At 42.4% G+C, this 20,268-nt stretch overlaps 1 protein-coding gene and 1 long non-coding RNA gene across 51 annotated transcripts in view; one reads left to right on the forward strand and one right to left on the reverse strand.

Moving 5' to 3' along the window:
* The window catches only part of MAP4K4 (mitogen-activated protein kinase kinase kinase kinase 4), a 191,749-nt gene extending 184,784 nt beyond the window's left edge, over positions 1–6,965 (reverse strand). For 49 of the 50 annotated variants that reach the window (XM_059134423.1, XM_059134464.1, XM_059134454.1 and 46 more), the window contains exons 1-2: positions 6,761–6,965; positions 6,337–6,402 (exon numbers count right to left, since the gene is read on the reverse strand). In XM_059134423.1, the coding sequence (XP_058990406.1) occupies positions 6,337–6,402; positions 6,761–6,817 (123 nt within the window). In that variant the 5' untranslated portion in view covers positions 6,818–6,965. The remainder of the gene's footprint in view (positions 1–6,336; positions 6,403–6,760) is intronic. The other variant, XM_059134447.1, reaches the window with a different exon arrangement.
* A 436-nt stretch (positions 6,966–7,401) lies between these two features.
* LOC131808472 (uncharacterized) lies at positions 7,402–13,576 on the forward strand. Its single transcript, XR_009344787.1, has 3 exons — positions 7,402–7,586; positions 7,887–8,025; positions 13,301–13,576. It is a non-coding gene; the product is annotated as an uncharacterized LOC131808472 (long non-coding RNA).
* The last annotated feature ends 6,692 nt before the right edge of the window (positions 13,577–20,268 follow it).

Genomic DNA, 20,268 nt, shown 5'->3' on the forward strand with positions numbered 1-20,268 from the left:
GTGTGATCATGTTATGAAAGCCAAGTAACTGCTGAGGAAATCTTCCAAAAGCTAAATAGACACTTGGAAATCTCTACCCTTGATCATAAATTGGTCCCAAATTATATATTAAATATATTTTAATACTTAAACACTGGAAATTCAGGCTAGTATTATAAGAAACCAACTTGAATTCATGTAAAATCTGTTTGTAGTAACTACTCAAAGCAATTACTTGCAAGTAGTTAATCAGGTGATCTGCGATCACTCACTACCTGTGAAAATTTTTTTAAAATTATTTATTTATTTGACAGACAGAGATCACAAGTACGCAGGGAGGTGGGGGGGTGGGCAGCAGGCTCCCCACCAAGCAGAGCCCAACACGGTGCTGGATCCCAGAACCCCAAGATCACGACCTGAGCTGAAGGCAGAGGCCTTAACCCAGAGCCACCCAAGCATCCCTCTGTGAAAGTGTTCAAAGCACTGATTTCACAAGGTAAGATGGTGACCTAAAGCTGTTTCCACCCTTAAAATTATCAGAAATTTTTTTTCTTAATTTTTTAAATTTATTTATTTGACAGACAGAGATCACAAGTAGGCAGAGAGGCAGGCAGAGAGAGAAAAAGGGAAGCAGGCTCCCTGCTGAGCAGAGAGCCTATGGGCATATGGGGGGGGGGGGGCTGGATCCCAGGACCCTGGGATCCTGACCTGAGCCAACAAGGGCAGGGGTTTTAACCCACTGAGCCACCCAGGTGCCCCCAAATTATCAGAGATTCGAATAAGAATTGTTTTATTTTTAAAAACTTACTGTGGAATAAGCCCTTGCCTCGAATACAGTCAACAGTCATGGGGTCTGCACTTGGGTACAATATCTGTAATAGAGCCATATATACGACGGAGAGTGAGCCTTGCAGGTTATCACATATTAGGGCTGCCCTCTGGTCAACAGCTGTGCTTCAGTGTCTGGACAAAGTGGGTCTGAAAGCAGTACACTTGTGCAGTTATTTAAATATCCTTTTGTTAGGGGTGAGGGGAAAAATAAAATAAAACAAAGTAAAAAATGAATATCCTATTGCTGTCTAACAATTTTTAAAAATGATTAAATATAGAAAACTGAAAGCACTAATACTAATGATGAGAAGCACAGGCATCATAAACTTAAAACAACTCAAGAGATGGAAAACATCTGATGCCCTAAAGAGTAGGTAATCTCTTGGCTTAAGCACCTGTTCACAACCAGATGACCAAAACCAGATGACCAAGTATTTACTAATAAAGAAAAGAAAAGAAAAGACCACAGATGAAATTAATGTTAAAGCATCCATCTCCAGTTTATAATATTTTTAGTTCCCTGGGAATAAAACTCCTTAGATGATTATTCCTTGGCTTATTAGAACACCTGTTCAGGGTGCTCGCTTCGGCAGCACATATACTAGAACACCTGCTCAGGGATGCATTATTTCAAAGTCTTTGCCCTGCTAGTCTCAGCCCACAAAATCTATAAACACACACATTGCACCAAAAGTGCCCACAGATAATACTTTGGAATTATCTCAATATGTAGAAATATACATATATCCAAAACTGGTTAAGAAAAAAAGGCAGGGGACGCCTGGTGGCTCAGTTGGTTAAGCAGCTGCCTTCGGCTCAGGTCATGATCCCAGCCTACTGGGATCGAGTCCCACATCAGGTTCCTTGCTCAGCAGGGAGCCTGATTCTCCCTCTGCCTCTGCCTGTCACTCTTATCTGCCTGTGCTCACTCTCTCTGTCAAATAAATAAATAAAATCTTTAAAAAAAAAAAAAAAAAAAAGGCAGAACTACAAGTTTGCAGATATGCAAATGAACATTTATTTAAAAGTTTCCAGCAATAAGAAATTCTAAAACCACCATGAGTAGGATTTTACCTGGTGGCTGAATTTTCTGTTATGCTTTTATTTTGTGATTTTATTTAATAGAAAAGTTTTGGAAATTTGGGGCCGATAACTTTTAGGAGAGCTACACACCAATACATGTTCAAGGGGGTTGGCTTCCTCCCACCTTACCCAAGTCCAGAATTCTTCCAGCATGAAGCAGCCCTATGTTTCAGAACAAGTCTGTACATGCCTCTCAGTGGCAATTCAATCCTCCTTCTAATGAAAACATTTAGTTCCTCAAAATGCATTTTGCCCCCCTGGATGTCTTTACCTCCAGTTAAAAAGATATCCTACACTTAAGGGGTAACATTTAGAGAAGACCCTCACAAAAGTTTTAAGTGTTTGATCCAAAATGTTAGACTAATGATTTTTAAAAGCCACACAATTTATACAGCACTTTATTGCTGGGCAATCGAAAGTAATTTTAGCACTTTCACAGATCCCAAGGCTCCTCCTAATCCAATGGGCAAACAGTGTACCCATTTAAAGGGCCACACCAAAACCTGCAGAGAATGACTGATTTCAGCAGGTTGACCTAGGCCAAAGCAGAATGCCCAAGAATCCAGCCCAACACTCTTCCTCTCTACTGCCACTGCTAATACCCTGTCCCAGCCTTTACATCTTCTCTTCTGGACCATTGTCCTAGGCCAACCATCTTACCTGCTCCTTTCCCTAATATCACCTAATCAGGTTTCTTACTCCCAGGGGTCTCCAAACCCAACAAAATTTTCGATGACCTCTCATAGAATGACGGCTCTCCTTAACTCATGAGCAAATAATCTCTCCTCAGATGCCCACTACTCCTTACACCTCTTGTCATTCACAAAAAGGTCACCCTCAGCCTTTCTGTCACACACACCCCTCCCCCTTTCTTCAGTAAATGAGGGGGACAGCCTTAGCACCATGCCCTAAATGGCTAAATAGCAGTAACCTCTCAATGTGGCTTCTGCTTACCATCTTTGGGCCCAGAATACTCTCCTCCTCAACTTCCAAGGTTTACAGCCTACCTTTCCTCCAAAGACAAGATCAGACAAGGTCAAGATGCTCAACCCTCCAAAAAGGCTGCCATCATTCCTCTGAGCAAGACCTGATCCCAGACATTGCACCTGCTGATTCTAAACTCCCTAACTTCCCCTCTCACTACCTGCAGTACCTTTCCAGATGTAGGATTTTCCTTCTCCTGGTCAAGACATTTAAAACACCAGTCACTGTATGCTCACAAAATACAAAATAACAGGGTAACCGTAACTCCAAGAAAAAACAAAAACGGTCAAGTAAATATTAAAAATAATAAAACTCAGTATAACACAAAAACAGATCTTATTTTTTGTGGTTTTGTTTTTTAAATAGTCACTGTCCCCCTTTGATGAAAATAATTGATATACTTAACATGCACAAGATCATCTTATAAACACTTTTTTATAAACAGATGGTATTCTGCATGAAACCCTGTAAACTGAAATTCACAGTATTTTTCTTAAGTTTCGATTTATGAGTATGCTTCTCAGTGATCATTCAGAAACCTAATGCAAAAAATAAATTTCTCTAACTAGGACATACTCTGTGTTTCACTATTTTTTCAGATAGTTATATACTGTTCAACTATACCCAGATGATTTACCAATTTTGTCACAGAGAAAATTATAAACCACTCCCCCAAAAAGCCACTTTCATAACAAAACCCAGAAACTCCCTCTTTTTACTCATTTGCCTCACAGAAATACAGCATTCTCAAAATAAGCCACCACAATCACTAAAAAATAAAAAGCTTATAGCAAAAAACAGAAAATAAAAGATATAGCAATGAATCAAATTAGGGCTACAGGTTATTCAGCTTGAAAGTATTTTACCTGAATTTACATTAAGAAAAAAAGCTTCTTTATAAACAAGTTATCACAAATATTTTCCCAACTCAGATGCTATTCACACTAGTGGATGTTTAGTATTTATAAACAGATACTAGCATTAATAATCTAATCCCAAAACCACCACAGGCAAATCACACCAACAAATCCCAAATAAACTCCTCTGCATAATATAAATCATTTTAGAAATTAGATATTGAAAGAAAGATGCAAATGCAGATATTAACTGCTTCTCCTATTTCTACCAACTACCAAGACTGAACTTCCCAGTATCAGTTCATAAATATTGTTGATAGTAAGAATGTGTCTATGAAAAATTAGGAAAACCTTAAGACTTAATATTTGATGCTATGGAATTAACTTTTTAGGGGTCAGAATGGCACTGTGATTATCTAAAAAACAAAAATGATACAATCTGAAGTATTTATGGGTAAAATGGTATCTAGGCTTTAACCTTAAAATACTAATGGAGAAAGGCTATAGATGAAACCAGATCAGTCATGTTCTGATTAACTGTTAAATTGGGTGATCTACCCTCTTTCCTTGTATATGCTTGATCTTTCCAAATAAAACAGAACTGCTGGTGAGCAAAATCTCGGGCACTATTTTGTGTGTGTATGCCACATTTGCACAGATTTCTTAATTTGTTAGGTTTGCATAATTTGAGAATTTCTTCTCAACTGTACAGACTTTGTAGTCAGAGAGTTGTGTCACTGCCAGTATCCCAAATGCTTCCCAACTGCATCGCTCAGCAAATCTATTTCAAAAGCTTGGGGGAAGGAGAGGATGGAACCAAAGGAAATGAAGAGGGGGAAAAATTTAACAATGATCCTGCCTAAACTGTTACCATAACGAACTCCCACCTCTTAAAGCCACTTAAAGCTCATTCAGGTTTCATTCTTTCTTCTTACAGTTTAAAAATGGACTGTTGGATTCTAGCTCACTTCACTCCCCTTCCCACCCATCCATGCTGACGGAGGAAGATACAAACAATCCAACTACTGTGTAACCAGGTCAAAAACAAGCTTTGGCTAACTCACTTGGAAGAGTACACTCACCACTTAGATCTGGCCAGAAAAACTGGGTTAGAAAAAAACCGACTGGTGCTTAAACAAACATTGGGGCTGGGGAGAATACCTTAAAGCCAGTTACCAGGCCATTCAGTGAGTTGCAACACAATCTTTTCCAAAATTTTCCAAAGGCTTCCAAATTCTGTCGAGCCCAGCAGGCTGAGTTAACAGGGCTTTCTTTCAAATTCAAAAATCTGGCCACAGCCCCAACAGTTAACCAACAAAACACATGCTAATTCACTTGAGATCACCTAAGAATACTGACTCAAGTTCCGACCGCAGGCCGGTACACACAGCCCAGTACACAGCCCAGGCCAGGGGAAGTTGGGGCTGGGGAGAGTCGTTCAAGGGATAGATAAACCCTATTCATTAAGCATAAAAGAGACAATAGGATCCACACTTAATTTGGCCTAAGAAAATGTCTACAGTCAGTTTCCAACCCCCTCCCTCATTTTTAATGAGACAATGACAATTCTTCATGGTGAACCACAAAGCCCTGCTTCATAACATTTTTTTTTCTAGCTCCTTGTACCCATTCGAACAGCCAGAAAACACCTCCAGTGCAGATTACTTTCTGAAAGCATTCAGCAATAAGAAATAAATCAGGACGGGAAATTTAACATTCTGTTTCAAATTTGCAAGGCCTGCGCCTCCATTACCTACAGCTCTTTCAGAAGCTCTATAATGTGCTCTGAATAGAATGAACAGCACTGTTAGTCACATCAGGTGTCAGCTACTGAGCAGACTCATAGTCTCCAGATTTGTTAGTTTCATTTACCGGTGGGGGGGGGGGGGGGTTGTTAAAAAAGAGACAGGCCTGGGGTGGGTGTGAAATCTGGGCATCCTCTTGACTCCTTGCTCTCCCTCATCTCTGTTTCAATTACACACCTGTCAAACAGGTTATTCCTGGAATTCAGATTTTATAATCCTCATGCTGTAATTCTTCCTGCTCCTGCTGCCCAAACACACACCCCTCCCTGCTTCCCCAAAATATGTACGTATCCATCAGCATCATGTATGATAGTTATTAGGAAGCAGTCCCAGGTAACACCGAACTCCTCACCTTGAGCACCTGGCAGACATTAAAACGAAGCAACACGATGACCATTTTCAAGAAAACCAAGACAGTGGTTTGGTATAATCACAGGCCAGGCCTGTCTATACTGAATTTTAATTAACACACACAAACTCAGAAGGCCGGAATTGGGGAAAACGAAAGAATTAAGGTTGCTTTATGAAAAATGTTTTCCCATTTTACTTAGGAAAGTGCACGCCAAAGAATGTAGCTTATTGCCTTATCTCAAGGCCAGGAAATGTGAGGTCTTCGAAGGCCAGCCTGCATATAAACTCCTGTTTAAAAACAGAGGGACTACAAGGCGAAACCCCTCTCCCAACTTTGGCCAAGCGGCGTGGCCTCCAGTCAGCAGCGTGTTTATCAACCTTCTCCTCGTTCCCCAACAAGAAGTTTCAACGTGCCACGGGAAACAAAGACGGCGGCTCACACCGACCTTATAGACTTGTCCATAGGTGCCATTTCCAACCACTTCCACCAGCTCAAAAATCCCAGCAGGATCCTAGAGAAGAGGAGGGGAGGGGTTAGAATTTAAAAGCAGCACAACAATGAATAAATACAGCGGGGCAGTTGGAAAGAAAAGGCGACTGCAAACCGGGCGGGCTTCGTCTCGCGCGGTCCCACAGCGCCCGAAGGCCGCGCCCCGCGCTCGGGGCTCGTGGGGCGCGGGGCGCGGCGAGGTGGGGGAGTCGGCGGAGGGTCGCGCCCCGCCGCCCCGCACACGCCGACGCAGGCAGACAAAGGGGCCGCCGCGCCCGAGGCTTTGCCCGGGGCGGCGCCCGAGCGCCCGGCGGGCCAGGGTGCGGCCCCGGCTCCCCGCTCCCGGCGCGCCCGCGGCGGGGCCCGTCGTGGCCACTCACCCGCAGGGAGGAGAGGTCGATGTCCACCAGACTTTTTGCAGGGGAGTCGTTCGCCATTTTCCCTTTTTGCCACCAAACAAAATAGTACCAATAAATAGATCTGTTTCTCTATTTATTTCCTTCACAGGCCAGGCCGCCGACGGCGTCTCCTCACAAGGGAGCGGGCGGCCGGGGCTCCGCCTCGCCAGGCCGGGGGCGGCGGCGGCGGCGGTGGCGGCGGGCTGGTCGCTGCTCTCGGCCGGCCTGGGCCGCGCGCGGAGAGCAGACGGAGCGTGCGCGGAGCGGCGGCAGCGGCGCTCACACCATGGCGCGGGGCGGCCGTCAGGCCCCCGGGCGTCGCCCGCCGCCTCAGGCCCCGGCGCCCGCGCCCCGCGCCGCGCGCCTAGAGGACGGGCCCGGAGCGTGGGGCCGCGGCGCCGCCGAGAGTTGAGCGAGTGAGCGCGAGGCAGCGAGACAAAGATAACCCGGGAGGCGGGGGCGGAGGCGGAGAGGGAGGCGGGGAGGGAGGGGGCGGCGGCGGCGGCGAGGGAGGAGTAGAAACGGGACACCGAAAATATATTCTGAGGAGAGAGAAAACAGCTCCCCCTCTCCTTCCCCGGCAGGAAAATCGAGCGGAAACGCACTCCCAGACCGAACCCAGCTGGGGAGGGCGCGGGGCGAGCAGCCCGTGCGGCGTGAATATTCAGCAGGGGTGGGGCCCGAACAATGGCCGGCCGGCGGGCACCGCGAACCGCGGCCGGGACGCGGCGGCCGGCAGACGGGGCGCTCGCGGGAGAGCCAGAGCAGGGATGAGACGGACCGGGGCGTCCCCGGTGAGGTGCCGAGGGTGAGGAAACGTCCCATCTCTCACTAACAATAAAGGGAGCAGAAGTGACCTGGACCCTGGCCGCAAACGCACGGAGGCGGAGGGACCCTTGCCTCCGGGAGGGGCTGCGTCCCGCCCCGCCGGCCGACCGCGCCCGGGCTCTAAAGGGACGCGGATGGGGTGTAGCCACCCCCAGCGACGAAGGGCCTCCCTTTCTCTTCACCTCCGCGTATCCCATCCCCTTCCTCCACTACCAGATTCTGTACCCCTAAGACCCTCATTTCCGGTTTCCCTACACGGTTTTCTTTTTCTATCTTGCAGGCTACGTTTGTGGCAGGCTTGTAGGTGAGGAATTTGTTGAGCATCACCTGGCCGCCGGGTCCCAAGGCTTTCTTGGAAACAGTACCCAAACCAGCACCTGTAATTGCCTTGCGCTGCCTTTCTTAACCTCACTCAGTAGGTGAGCACTGTGTTTGGAGCCCTAAGCGCTAGCCCCTCCGTTTTGTGCCTAGAGGTCATTAAGGATCAACGAACAGGCTTCTGCCAGCCACTTTGGAAGCTTGTCGGTAGTTAGGTGATTTGATCCTGTTAAATGGGAATATATTGCCTGTGCACAATAGTCATTTTTATCACATCGGTCCACTGTAAAAAAAAAAAAACTTTCAATGGCTCCCTATTACCTCATAGCAGGTTCTCAAATCGAAGTGCATCAGAATCACCAGAAGGGATGGTAAAAGCACTAATTGCTGACCCCATCTCCAGAGTTCATCAGATCTGGGATAGGCCTGAGAATATGCATTTCTAACAAGTTGTCAGATGATGGGTAAGGTTGCTGTTAAAAGGATCACACTTGGAGAGCAAGAGCCTTACAGGATGAAAATCTAAGACTCTTCACAATTAGGCTTCACAAACATCACCGTCATTATCATCTACCAGTTCTTCTTTATGTACAGTACCCAGTTTAACCTGTCTTGTGGCCCTTGTGTATTAGTTCCCACATTTTAAGGATAAGGAAACCCAAGTACTGGAAGATAAGGAATGTGCCTAAATGCCTTAAAAGCACAGCCTGGAAGTAGAACAGGGATTCTCACTAGGTCAGCCTACTCCAAAAATCCAAGACTCTGATTCAGCCAAGTTAGTCTTTTACCCAGAATATGTTTACCAGTCTCCTGCCTCTCAACAGTTTGGTTTTCAAGATTTTCAACTATGAGAATCCCTCGTAAGGGAATCCTGGAATCCTTTGATTAGGAAAATCATAGTAACCAACATGTTGCTATGAATTTAATAGTACTTTTAAACGATTTTGTTTTTTAATGTAGTTACAGCAATGGCATTATCTGGTGTAAATTATTTACTCAGAGAGCTAGATTGTTGAGCATTTGAAATTTCAGACCATATTACTACTAATAGTATTTTAATAGTATTTATTACTGATAATAGATAACACAGATTAGGTCCAAACAATGTGCTAAGTTCTTTATGTACATTATCTCATTATTCTTTTTGTTTTAAGATTTTATTTATTTATTCGAGAGAGATCACAAGTAGGCAGATAGGCAGGTAGAGAGAGAGTGGGAAGCAGTTTCCCCACTAAGCAGAGAGTCCGAGGTGGGGCTTGATCCCAGGACCGCAGAATAAGGACCTGAGCCGAAGGCAGAGGCTTAACCCACTGAGCCGCCCAGGTGCCCCTATCTCATTATTCTTCGCATTAACCCCAAATGATAGGAACTCTTATTTTTCACACTTTACACATTAAGAAACCAGTGTTTAAAGAAGTTAATTGACGTGCTTGGTGTGCACAACTGAACCCAATGCAGAAATGCAGTCCCTACTTCCCCCACCAAGCCACTCTCCCACCACAGGTTCACTCATGATATTGAGGCCCAACTCACACCACCCTTTTCTTCTCTGCCTGACCAGATTCTCTGTTACCTCAAGCTCAACTCAGAAACCAACTCTTCTTTCTCCTACAAGCTTTCTCTAAATCTCTCCTAAACTTCTCTTGTCCATGTCACCATTGTGACAGTTCTTATTTTCAATTTAGGACATTTTCTTGAAGTGCCTTACCCAGTACAAGGCACTGACTTAGTCATTGCCCTAGATATAAGGAAGGTGAAGCCACCTACTCTCAAAGAACTCACAATTTGATAATGGTTTTAAGACAGTCTCAAAAGTATCTACAGTTAAAGGCAGAACATTTTAAATTCTGGCTGTATAGAATGTTAAATGGGCCTAGTGGAAAGTAGGCTAGATTTGGGGCAAAACTGAACTAGGTTTGAACCTAATTCTACTATCAGTTGTGCACCCTTGAACATGTTCAAATTTTGTGCCTCTGCTTCCTCTTCTGTCTACGAGATGAAGATTAGAGGTTAGAAGAGCCATGAAGAGGCCATCTCAAGAGCACAGGCCAGAGGAATCAGGCCTGGAGGCCTGGAGAAAGGAGATACAAGGTCTTCAGGCAGTAGGCACTCTTAAGACTCAGCATCTGATGGGATGCCAGAGTAAGTGTAGACAAGGGGGTAAAAGATTTGCTTGTGGCCCAGAGCTTTGTTCATATGTGGGAGGATACTGTCAGGCACAGAGGAAAGGATATGAGCTGTTGAGTGGTGTGACAAAGGAGGGTTTTGTTTTGGACTCTCTGGGAAGTTAGTTAACTTTTCACGCAGAACCAGTGACACCTGTCCAGCTTGTAACTCTGCTTGAGATCCAAGGGTAAGGACCATTTTCTCAATCAACAGCTCTATGTTAGCTCAGACTGCCATAATAAAATCCCATAGACTATGTGGCTTAAATAACAGATTTATTTTCTTGCAGTTCTGGAGGCTAGAAATCCAAGATCAGTGTTCCAGCTGATTTGGTTTCTAGTGAAAGCTGTCTCCCTGGCTTGCAGGTGGCCACCTTCTCACTATTGCCCTCACATGGGTTTTCCTCAGTGCCAGTATAGAGAGAGGAGGGGAAAAAGCCATCTGGTATCTCATCTTCTAAGGACACCTACCCCATTCTATCAGGGCCCCACCTTTATGACCTTTTGAATTTTAGTTATTTTAATTTTAATTATTTCTTTAGAGGCCCCATCTCCAAATTCAGCCACACTGAGGCTTAGGGTTTCAACACATAGGGAACACAAACATTCAGTCCATAACAAGTCATGTGCAATACATATCAGGAAGTAGACTTAAGTCATGGCCCTTGACCTTAAGAATCTATTTGAGAACACAGACCCACTCCAAAAGGTAATCAAGATAATAATCTGGAAAATAAATGCTAATTTGGCATTTTAGCCTAGAGGAAAAGATAGCTTGCTTAGACAATGGTGAAGTTGGAAAAGAGGAAACTGTCCCACTGGGTCAGATAACTCATTCAGAGAACCCTGAGAGATAAATCTAGACAGGGTAGGTGGGACCAGGAGTCTAAGCTGAGGCATGGGTAATGTGGAGTTAAAAACAGAAGCCAGAGGGGCGCCTGGGTGGCTCAGTGGGTTGGGCCGCTGCCTTTGGCTCAGGTCATGATCTCAGGGTCCTGGGATCGAGTCCCGCATCAGGCTCTCTGCTCAGCAGGGAGCCTGCTTCCTCCTCTCTCTCTCTCTGCCTGCCTCTCTGCCTACTTGTGATCTCTCTCTGTCAAATAAATAAATAAAATCTTAAAAAAAAAAAAAACAACAGAATCCAGATTATCTATCAGATCAAGGAAGGAACAGCCTAGCCTTGGCTTTCAAGAGCTCCAATGGCAGGTTAGATGCTTATGTGTTCAGTAGGCTGTGGGATATGTGTGCATCTTTCCAGAGTACAGTGCGCCCGTCACCAGTTATCTCCCCCAGTGACAGAAATCCCAAGGGGAGCTCAATTATGCAAGACGTCATCAATGACAACCCCCTGTACATCACTTTACTTATTTCCTAGTATTTTCTTTGTCACAAAAATACTGGTGAGGATTTTTTTAACCTCAGTATGAGGCAAGGCAAGGAGGGTAGCAAATCTGTGAAACTGGACTGCATGAATATAACTTAAGGGCTCAGGGTCAGTGAGGACCTGGAAATAAATGATGGAAGTAGTGGTAAACAGTGGGAATTGATTCAAGCAAAGAAAGCAATGGTGGAATGTGTTTAGGAAAGTCTCAGAAAGGGTGAAGTCTGGTTTAGGAGTCAGAGATCTGAGTTCCTCTTCTCTGATGGACAAGGCGTTAAGCGAGCACTTATCCTCTCTGCTCCTCAGTTTTCTAACATGTGAGGTTAGAGAGTTGGATGGAAATGATTGAAGGATCCTCTTAGGACCTTAGAGTCTCTCATTTATAAAACGCAGGCCTCAGTCCTACAACTGCTCATATCTCTTAGCCAGAGTGTAAAGGGGTTGTTGTGAGCAATGGAAGTTCATGAACATGTGGATGCTATAGATTTGTCAGCAAAGCTCAGCCCTCTAAAAGCCATCTTTGAGCACTGGTACAGAGAATAAGAATCTCTTTTGATCAGTTGAATTAAAAGGAAGCAAGTACTCTAGTGTACAATAGGCTGGAAGGCATGGGTTGCAGAAGATCAAATGGGAAACAAAAGAAGAAGCAGACCAAAGGCAAGACAGACATCCTACCCTAACTATCACCGCTGTCGATGTTGTCACCTCTGTGATGAGGAAGTTATCTTAGCTCAAACCTCCCAAAAGGAGATCCTGACACAAAGATTTAGTGCAGGTAATTTATTTAAGAGATGATTACGGGAAGCCCAAGTCAAAGAGAAGGAAAAGTGAAACATGGAGATGAGCCAATGAGAAGTTTGTTAATGAGCAGGTTTTCACTCTGGGTAACTGGGCTTGATGTGCCTAGCTAGCTAGAAAAAGAAAATGTAGATTCCTCTTACTTTATGTGTTCATGGAAAAGCTTTCAGTAAACGTATTTAAAAAAAAAAAACAGAACAGTATTTTAAATGCAGAGGAACTTGATCTTTATATAAAAGTATTTGAAATGTTTTATGAAGGGGATTACTGTTCTCTTAACTTATCCTTTTTGTAAGTTTGTATTTTGCATGTAAGAATTGCTTCAATCAAGCTCCACTGTGAAAAGTCCTTTACCTACAAAATCCTCAAGGGTCCTCAAAATGAGGTCAGAGATAGCCCTAGCTTTAGAAATCAAGATGCGAGCCATAGGAAGAGATTGGGAGAAGCCAGACAGGGACGCTAAATAGGTGTCGAACATGTCTGTTTTTGAAAGATGGTTGGTTGAGCAAAATCAGGCTCTACCAATGGAAGGCCAAGGTAGGCCTGCTATCTGAAGAGATAACAGACTTTTATTTATATTTCATTACATAAGCCTGTACAGTGAAATCTCAGGAAGTGACTAGGCCAATGGACCTCTCTTATGTTCAGCCATTTAGTATCTTACAACTGAAATAGTATCATGAGTTTGAATATGATATATCAGATACTGGCCAATATGCATCAGAACCTCCACTGAAGAGGAGTTCAATCATAATCAAGCTTATTCCTTTTAAAAATGAATGAACCACAAGCCTCCATTTGTGATATGCAAGTTGGCCAGTCCTATTGATTTGCAGTTGATTATAATGATTCCACTCTCAAAATCTTCTAAAATACACTCTATAATAAAAGATTAAGGGGTGCCCTACCAATGATAAACTATGAACTATAAATGTCATATTTATGAATTACATAATTTGAGGGCTTTTCTATTCTTTTGACTAAATGTAATTGTCTTCTTTATCTTCTTGTCTATGTATATTCTATATTTAGTGGTGAACTATTGTAGAAAATATCATCAGGACCAGATCAAGAGGCCAGCCATGACTAATGTGGATTACCTGGATTTGTCTTAATTCTTGGCTATGGGCAGCTCCATGAGGTCAGTTGGGAGTGGGGACCCTGCTGTTGGGAAGACGGAGAGCTGATCAAGAAAGTATAAATGTGTCTGGATCAGCAAAAAGTCTTCATCACTCCTAGAAATGCAACTCAGAGTCACAAAAAGGAAAGACCACTTATTCTCACAGAAATACATTTTTTTTAAAGATTTTTTATTTTTATTTTTATTTATTTGACAGACAGAGATTACAAGTAGGCAGAGAGGCAAGCAGAGGAAGGGAAGCGGGCTCCCCGCTGAGCAGAGAGCTGGATGTGGGCCTCGATCCCAGGACCCTGGGATCATGACCTGAGCCGAAGGCAGAGGCTTTAACCCACTAAGCCACCCAGGTGCCCAGAAATACATCTTTTATTGCATTTGAACTTACCATTATTTAGCTGCCTTCATGTATTCAGATTTATAATAGTACTTGTGGAGAAGTGCTACATAAAAATTATCTTTAGAATTCATAATTTAGCTTTTCAGTTATATAGAGAGGAGAAAATACAGAGGAAGTGGAGCGCCAAAGATGGCAAGAGGAATTGAAGAGAGAATACTCTGGATACGGCACCATCATAAGCCAACTTGTAAATGTCAACAGCCATTTTGAAATTTCCAGGAACTTGGAAAAAACAGCCATTCAGAAGAGAGAACTAGGCCTAGGAAAAATTGAAAAGCTGTTTTCCATAACTTAATTCTTTACACACAACAGACCTTAAGAAACTCCCTTTCTCCCTAGCCATTTTACACACAGAGTAGATGAAAAACTAGATGATGTGTTCTCTTTTAAAAAAGGTAATCCCGTGAGCTCTAGGGTTCCCTGGAGGCAGTTCAGGGGGCTGCCTGGATCCTAAGGGAGGACTAGGGAGTTGGTAATAGGACTTGCTGAGCTTGTTGCCTGGCCCTCCCGGCCATCCCACAGGTTCTGCTTTTCTTTGTTTTTTGAATGGGGAATATGAGTAACGGTTTATGAAGATAAGATTTCCAAAAAGTTTGCAAATCATAAGCTAAAGTATACTTAGAACCAAGAGTTCTATGATCACACGATATAGATATCTGTTAGATTTTTCTGAGCTCAAAACGAAGCAGCTCTTAAGGCATTTTTAAATCATGGCCATGAACTAAGTGAAAATAATGCAGGAGTGGGAATCAGGAAATAAGATTCTGGTTCTACCAGAGTCTATACTGCCACAGCCTGGTGTCATAAGACTAAGTAGTCACTAACCGGTTCACTAATTATCAAATGCTTCATTTTCATACTACCTCTTATACATAGATTTGAGAATTCCTGTCTTAAGTATGACCATGGTCTATTAGGGTCTGTTTGATGGCCTGTTTTTTTTACTAAATAATCCTAAATAATCTACCTCCTACTTCTCTCACAGCAGAATATAAAGAGAATTGATGAGATGGTCATTTTTAATTTTTAGAGTCAGATCCAAAAGAATGACTGAAAAAAATGAAAATAGTAGAATAATAAAACAAAATTGCCCAAAAATAATCTGGGCAACACTGTTTATATTGACAAACTTCAAAGATGTTTACCAAAAGTTTGTAATAATAAAGAAATGTATGTTATTGGGCTAATTGAAAATATCACTATAAGTTGGTATGAGATTACAGTCATAGCTGCACGAAAGCTAAAAACTATTCAGAGATAAAATTGGGGAGAAATGCATCAGATTTTGATACTTTTTGGCCAGCAAAACTGAATGATATTTTTTCCTTCTTCGAAGACATGTGGTTCTATAAATTCCCTCTACAAACATGCCTGATTTTATGAATTAAAAAATATAAACTGACCTTGTAAAAAAAAATGAAATAACGTGATTGGATTAGTTTCCTAGTTTCTGCCCTAACAGAATACCACAAACTGGGTGGCTTAAAACAACAGAAATGTATTTTCTCACAATCTGGGGGCCAGAAGTCTTAAGTCAGAGTGTTGATAGGCAATGCTCCTTTTGAAACCTGAAGGAGAGTCAGTCCTTCCTTGCCTCTTCCTGACTTCTGGTAGTCTGCTGGCAATTTTTGTGTTCCTTGGCTCACAGCTGCATGGCTCCAATCAAATAGCATTTTCTTTGTCTGTGTCTTTACATGACCATCTTCTTGTAAGGACTCCAGTCATACTGGATTAAGGGTCCATCCTACTCCAATATAACTATATCTTAACTAATTATATCTTCAACAACCCTGCTTCCAAATAAGGACACATTCTGAGGTACTGGGATTTAGGTATTCAGCATATCTTTGGCAGGGCACAATTCAACAGTAATTTAACCATTCAATGCTTCTTATAGAAGTTAAAGACCATTATTCTTTCTGACCCTAATGTAGTGGTTTTCATTTTAGCACATGGATAGCTTAGAAAAGTGATGGTTTGATAGTTTTTGCTATGACTTCTTCACCTTCTCTCTTGCCATCCCATTCTTTATCTAACATGTATTTATTAGGCACACACTGATTTTGTAGCAGTGTAAAACCCATCAAATTTTAAAATCACACAAAACTTTCTTCTAACCATTAGCTACAAGTTGCTTTTATTTGCACTGTAATTTTCAGATAGACTGACTCTATAATGAATGACTTCAATTTGCAAATCACCATAAAGAATTATCCTTAAGTTAGACTGTAAGCAAATTTCTTAGACCTATTTACAAATATGTAATAGATGATAGGTCAAAAAAGACAGGAAAAAACTAAAGAGGAAACTGTCCAAATAGAAATTAATTTTGCTTGTTGGAAAGCCAGAAGGAATATTTTTCCGGATAGAGTAATCCCCAGTTTGGTTGGGATACTTGTAAATAAGCTAAATGTTTTTAAGTAGAGTCTTACTGGCTTTGAACTATTCTTTGTGACTTTCCCCCACTGTGTTGCTAGAAATAGCTTCTTTTTTTTTGAAATTGAAATTTAAGCATGTTTATTTAATTTTTTGAAAGGATGCTGTCTTTTGCTAAGTTTAACAGAATTCCTTGACTTAATAATATAAATAAGGGAATATAGTGTGGCATGGATTAAAAAAAGGATGACTTTCTTGGGGCGCCTGGGTGGCTCAGTGGGTTAAAGCCTCTGCCTTTGGCTCAGGTCATGATCCCGGGGTCTTGGGATTGCATCGGGCTCTCTGCTCAGCAGGGAGCCTGCTTCCCCCTCTCTCTCTGCCTCCCTCTCTGCCTACTTGTGATCTCTGTCTGTCAAATAAATAAATAAAATCTTTTAAAAAAAAAGGATGACTTTTTTAATATTTTCTAAATATGATTATATTGCTGCTGCATGTCTTTGGAAGCAAAAATATTTCCCTTGTTACATGCATTTATTTTAATGAGTATTTACGAGATGCAATGACATATTCAAATCAGCATGTGCATTCCATTGTGCAGTTATTCCCTTTTATTTCCAATTTCTGGTTAGGAATGCTTTGTTTGTGTCTAAAAAGCTAAGGAAATTAAATGCAAGGCTCTGTCAATACAATGCAACTTTACCATGTACAAGTCAGGAAATTAGAATATGTTGTTCCTCCAGCAGCTGGCATGGGGCTACTCTGAATATTATATGTCAGAAAACTTAAAGGGGGGGACCTTTTTTTCTCATGAGGATTTTATCAGGATACAAAAGAATATCACTGCTCCCCACTCAGGGCACAGGACTCTTGGCAGGGCTGATCCAGCCAGATGGGAAGAGGGTACCCTCCAGCTCTGGCCCCTGGGTCCTCAACTTCCCCCTCCCAACTTCCCTTCTGTACTCTGCAAGAAGACAGCCACAAATCAGACTGATCCACTGCCTGTGCTGATGTCACAAGGGGAGAGTGTGGCAGAATGCAGGGCTGTCTGCTACTGGCATTACTTACTGGGTGTTCGCCATGTGCCAGGCACTTGCGTAGCACTTTATCTGTATTATTTCAGCCTCATGTGACCCTGTATAGCAAGTACTTTTGTTGCCCCCATGTCATCAATGAGAAAACTAAAATGCAAAAACATTAATTTGTTCATGACTGCAGCTTTAGAAAGTAACAAATCCAGGATTAAAAACCAGATGTGCAGGTGTGTGGGCAGATGTGTTTAATACTATCAGAATAGTGGGGCGCCTGGGTGGCTCAGTTGGTTAAGCAGCTGCCTTCAGCTCAGGTCATGATCCCAGCGTCCTGGGATCGAGTCCTGCATTGGGCTCCTTGCTCCGCAGGGAGCCTGCTTCTCCCTCTGACTCTTCCTTCCACTCTGTCTGCCTGTGCTCACTCTCACTCACTCTCTCTCTGACAAATAAATAAATAAAATCTTAAAAAAAAAAAATACTATCAGAAGAGTACAGTTTGATGACCTGCTTCTTTTCACTTCATATGTTATGCACATTTCAACATCATTAAATATTCTCTTACAATCTAATTTTTAGTAGCTGTATTGACTGTAATATAATTTATTTAATCTTGTGGTGGTGGGTAGTTAAATTATTTCTAATTAGTCACTGTTTTAAATATCACACATGCTAATATTTCCTTAAGATAAATTCCTAGGAGTAGAATTGCAAAATCAAAGACTGAACATTTGTAAAGTTCTTGGTATATTTTGTCAAACTCTCTCCAAAAAGGCTTTGCCAAATTATGAGATGGGAAGGTTTGAAGGTGGGCATTTCAAGTTCCAGTAACAGGCTCTAGTACAGGAGATATGATGGAGAAATGTAGATCATCTATCACTTCTCAAAACATCATTTGTTATCATTTGATCAAGACTTGCCCTATAGGTAACCTCCTGATGTCTCCCACTGGGGTCCAAGAAGGACCCTCAGACTACCAGAGAAGGGCTGGAACAGAGGACGTACACTGCCTGTTCAAGGCTGTGAATTCACTGATCCCTGAGAAGCATGAAACTACTGCTTCTGAGTAAGTAAAGCAGTTGCAAAGATTTCAGGACATTTACTAGTTAACAAAGTGTGTTCCTGCTCACTCTTTCCTCTGATCCTCACCATAGGCTTAGAATGATAAAGCTTTACAAGCATTGACATTTTGCAGAGAATGTCAGATTTAGGTGAAGGTACTGACTTACTCAACGTCACACCACTTTATGCAGAGAAGCCTAGATGATGTCTATCTTGTTCTACTCTCCTGTGTTAGGCTGCCTCTTCTCAAGAGAAAAGCCTCTATGTAAAAGATTCTGTCACTTGACAAGTGGAAATACTTGATATTATATTAAGGAACTCTTGAACTTGCTCTATAAGTAATTATCTTTATTTTTCTACATTTGCTGAATTCCAGCCACATAGATGCTGTCCTAAATACAGATAGTACTGAGCTTTGCGGCTAACAAGCTTGAGAAACTAATAAGCCTGGCAAATGTGAGAAATGAGGAGAATGCTCTTAGTTAACATGGGGTCTGAAAAAGGGCACTTTGGGCAATTACATGTCTGGTTACACATTCTTGACAACTATTTAGAGCTCTGAATAACTGTGCAAAGACAAAGCCCAGTTTGTTGGTTTGAACAAAGGTGAAGAAGAGCCTCAACCCCAAATGTGAGCCTGTGCTCCATTTTGGAATGTCAAAACCAGAAAGCCAGGGATCATCACGTGTGATGTATACTTAAATTCACTAAAAATGAAGAAAAGAAAAACCTAGAGAGTAGTCCCAGGTTTGCCTATAATTTCAGATGCTTTTAATGTTATACACACACAACGATATAAACTTTACAAAATACCTCTCTTTAACAGTATAAACTGGGCAGGAATAGGAAGCATGAGACAATTTGTAAAAGAAATAAGTTGTAGCTGTAGCTCTTCAGGGACGTGGCTACTATGTGGGTTTAGGTGACTCTGTGAATCTAAAATAACCTTGGTTGGGGCGCCTGGGTGGCTCAGTGGGTTAAAGCCTCTGCCTTCCGCCCAGATCATGATCCTGGGGTCCTGGGATCAAGCCCCTCATCGGGCTCTCTGCTCAGCAGGGAGCCTGCTTCCCTTCCTCTCTCTCTGCCTGCCTCTTTGTCTGTCAAATAAATAAATAAAATCTTAAAATAAAATAAAATAACCATGGTGGACACCCAGGAGAATTTAGAGAATAGCATGTTGAACTCTGAAATCAACTCTGATGGGGGGAGATGAGTGATAAAGTGTGGCTAACACAGAGGCTTTAATATTTTGTTTTAATTTGCATATTAAAACATGTTTAACATTAAAAATACTTTTTTCATGGTGTTTCTACATAGATGGCTCTAGAAAGAGCATGCAAAGATAGCAATATTATAGCAAATCTGTCATCCTGACTTTTCTAATTCTAAACTGTGACAGGATTGTGCAACTTTCTTTCTTTCTTTTTTTTAAGATTTTATTTATTTATTTGTCAGAGTGAGCACAAGCAGACAGAGTGGCAGGCAGAGGCAGAGGGAAAAGCAGGCTCCCACTGAGTAAGGAGCGGGATATGGGACTCGATCCCAGGATGCTGGGATCATGACCTGAGCCGAAGGCAGCGACTTAACCAAATGAGCCACCCAGGCGTCCCATGCAACTTTCTTTGATTTCATATCATGGACACTATAGTGGTATATTCACTCATTCTAAACTTAATCATGTAAGTTTAAATAGTTTAAATAGCTCTAAATAGTTGTTAAGAATGTGTAACCAGACATGTATCATTAAATATATCATTAGGTTGGCTGGTAATGGCTAGCATTCCATAATTTGATCTGGCTGTTCAGTTGTGTACAAATGTAAAAATTTATCACAGTGGGGGGCCTGGATGGCTCAGTCATTAAGCACCTGCCTTTAGTTCAGGTCATGATCCTGGGGTCCTGGGATCAAGCCCTGCATCAGGCTCCAGGCTCAGCAGGAAGCCTGCTTCTCCTTCTCCCACTTCCCCTGCTTGTGTTCCTTCTCTCACTGCATCTCTCTCTG

Source organism: Mustela lutreola, chromosome 9, assembly GCF_030435805.1.
Source record: "Mustela lutreola isolate mMusLut2 chromosome 9, mMusLut2.pri, whole genome shotgun sequence".
Classification (NCBI taxonomy): Eukaryota; Metazoa; Chordata; class Mammalia; order Carnivora; family Mustelidae; genus Mustela; species Mustela lutreola.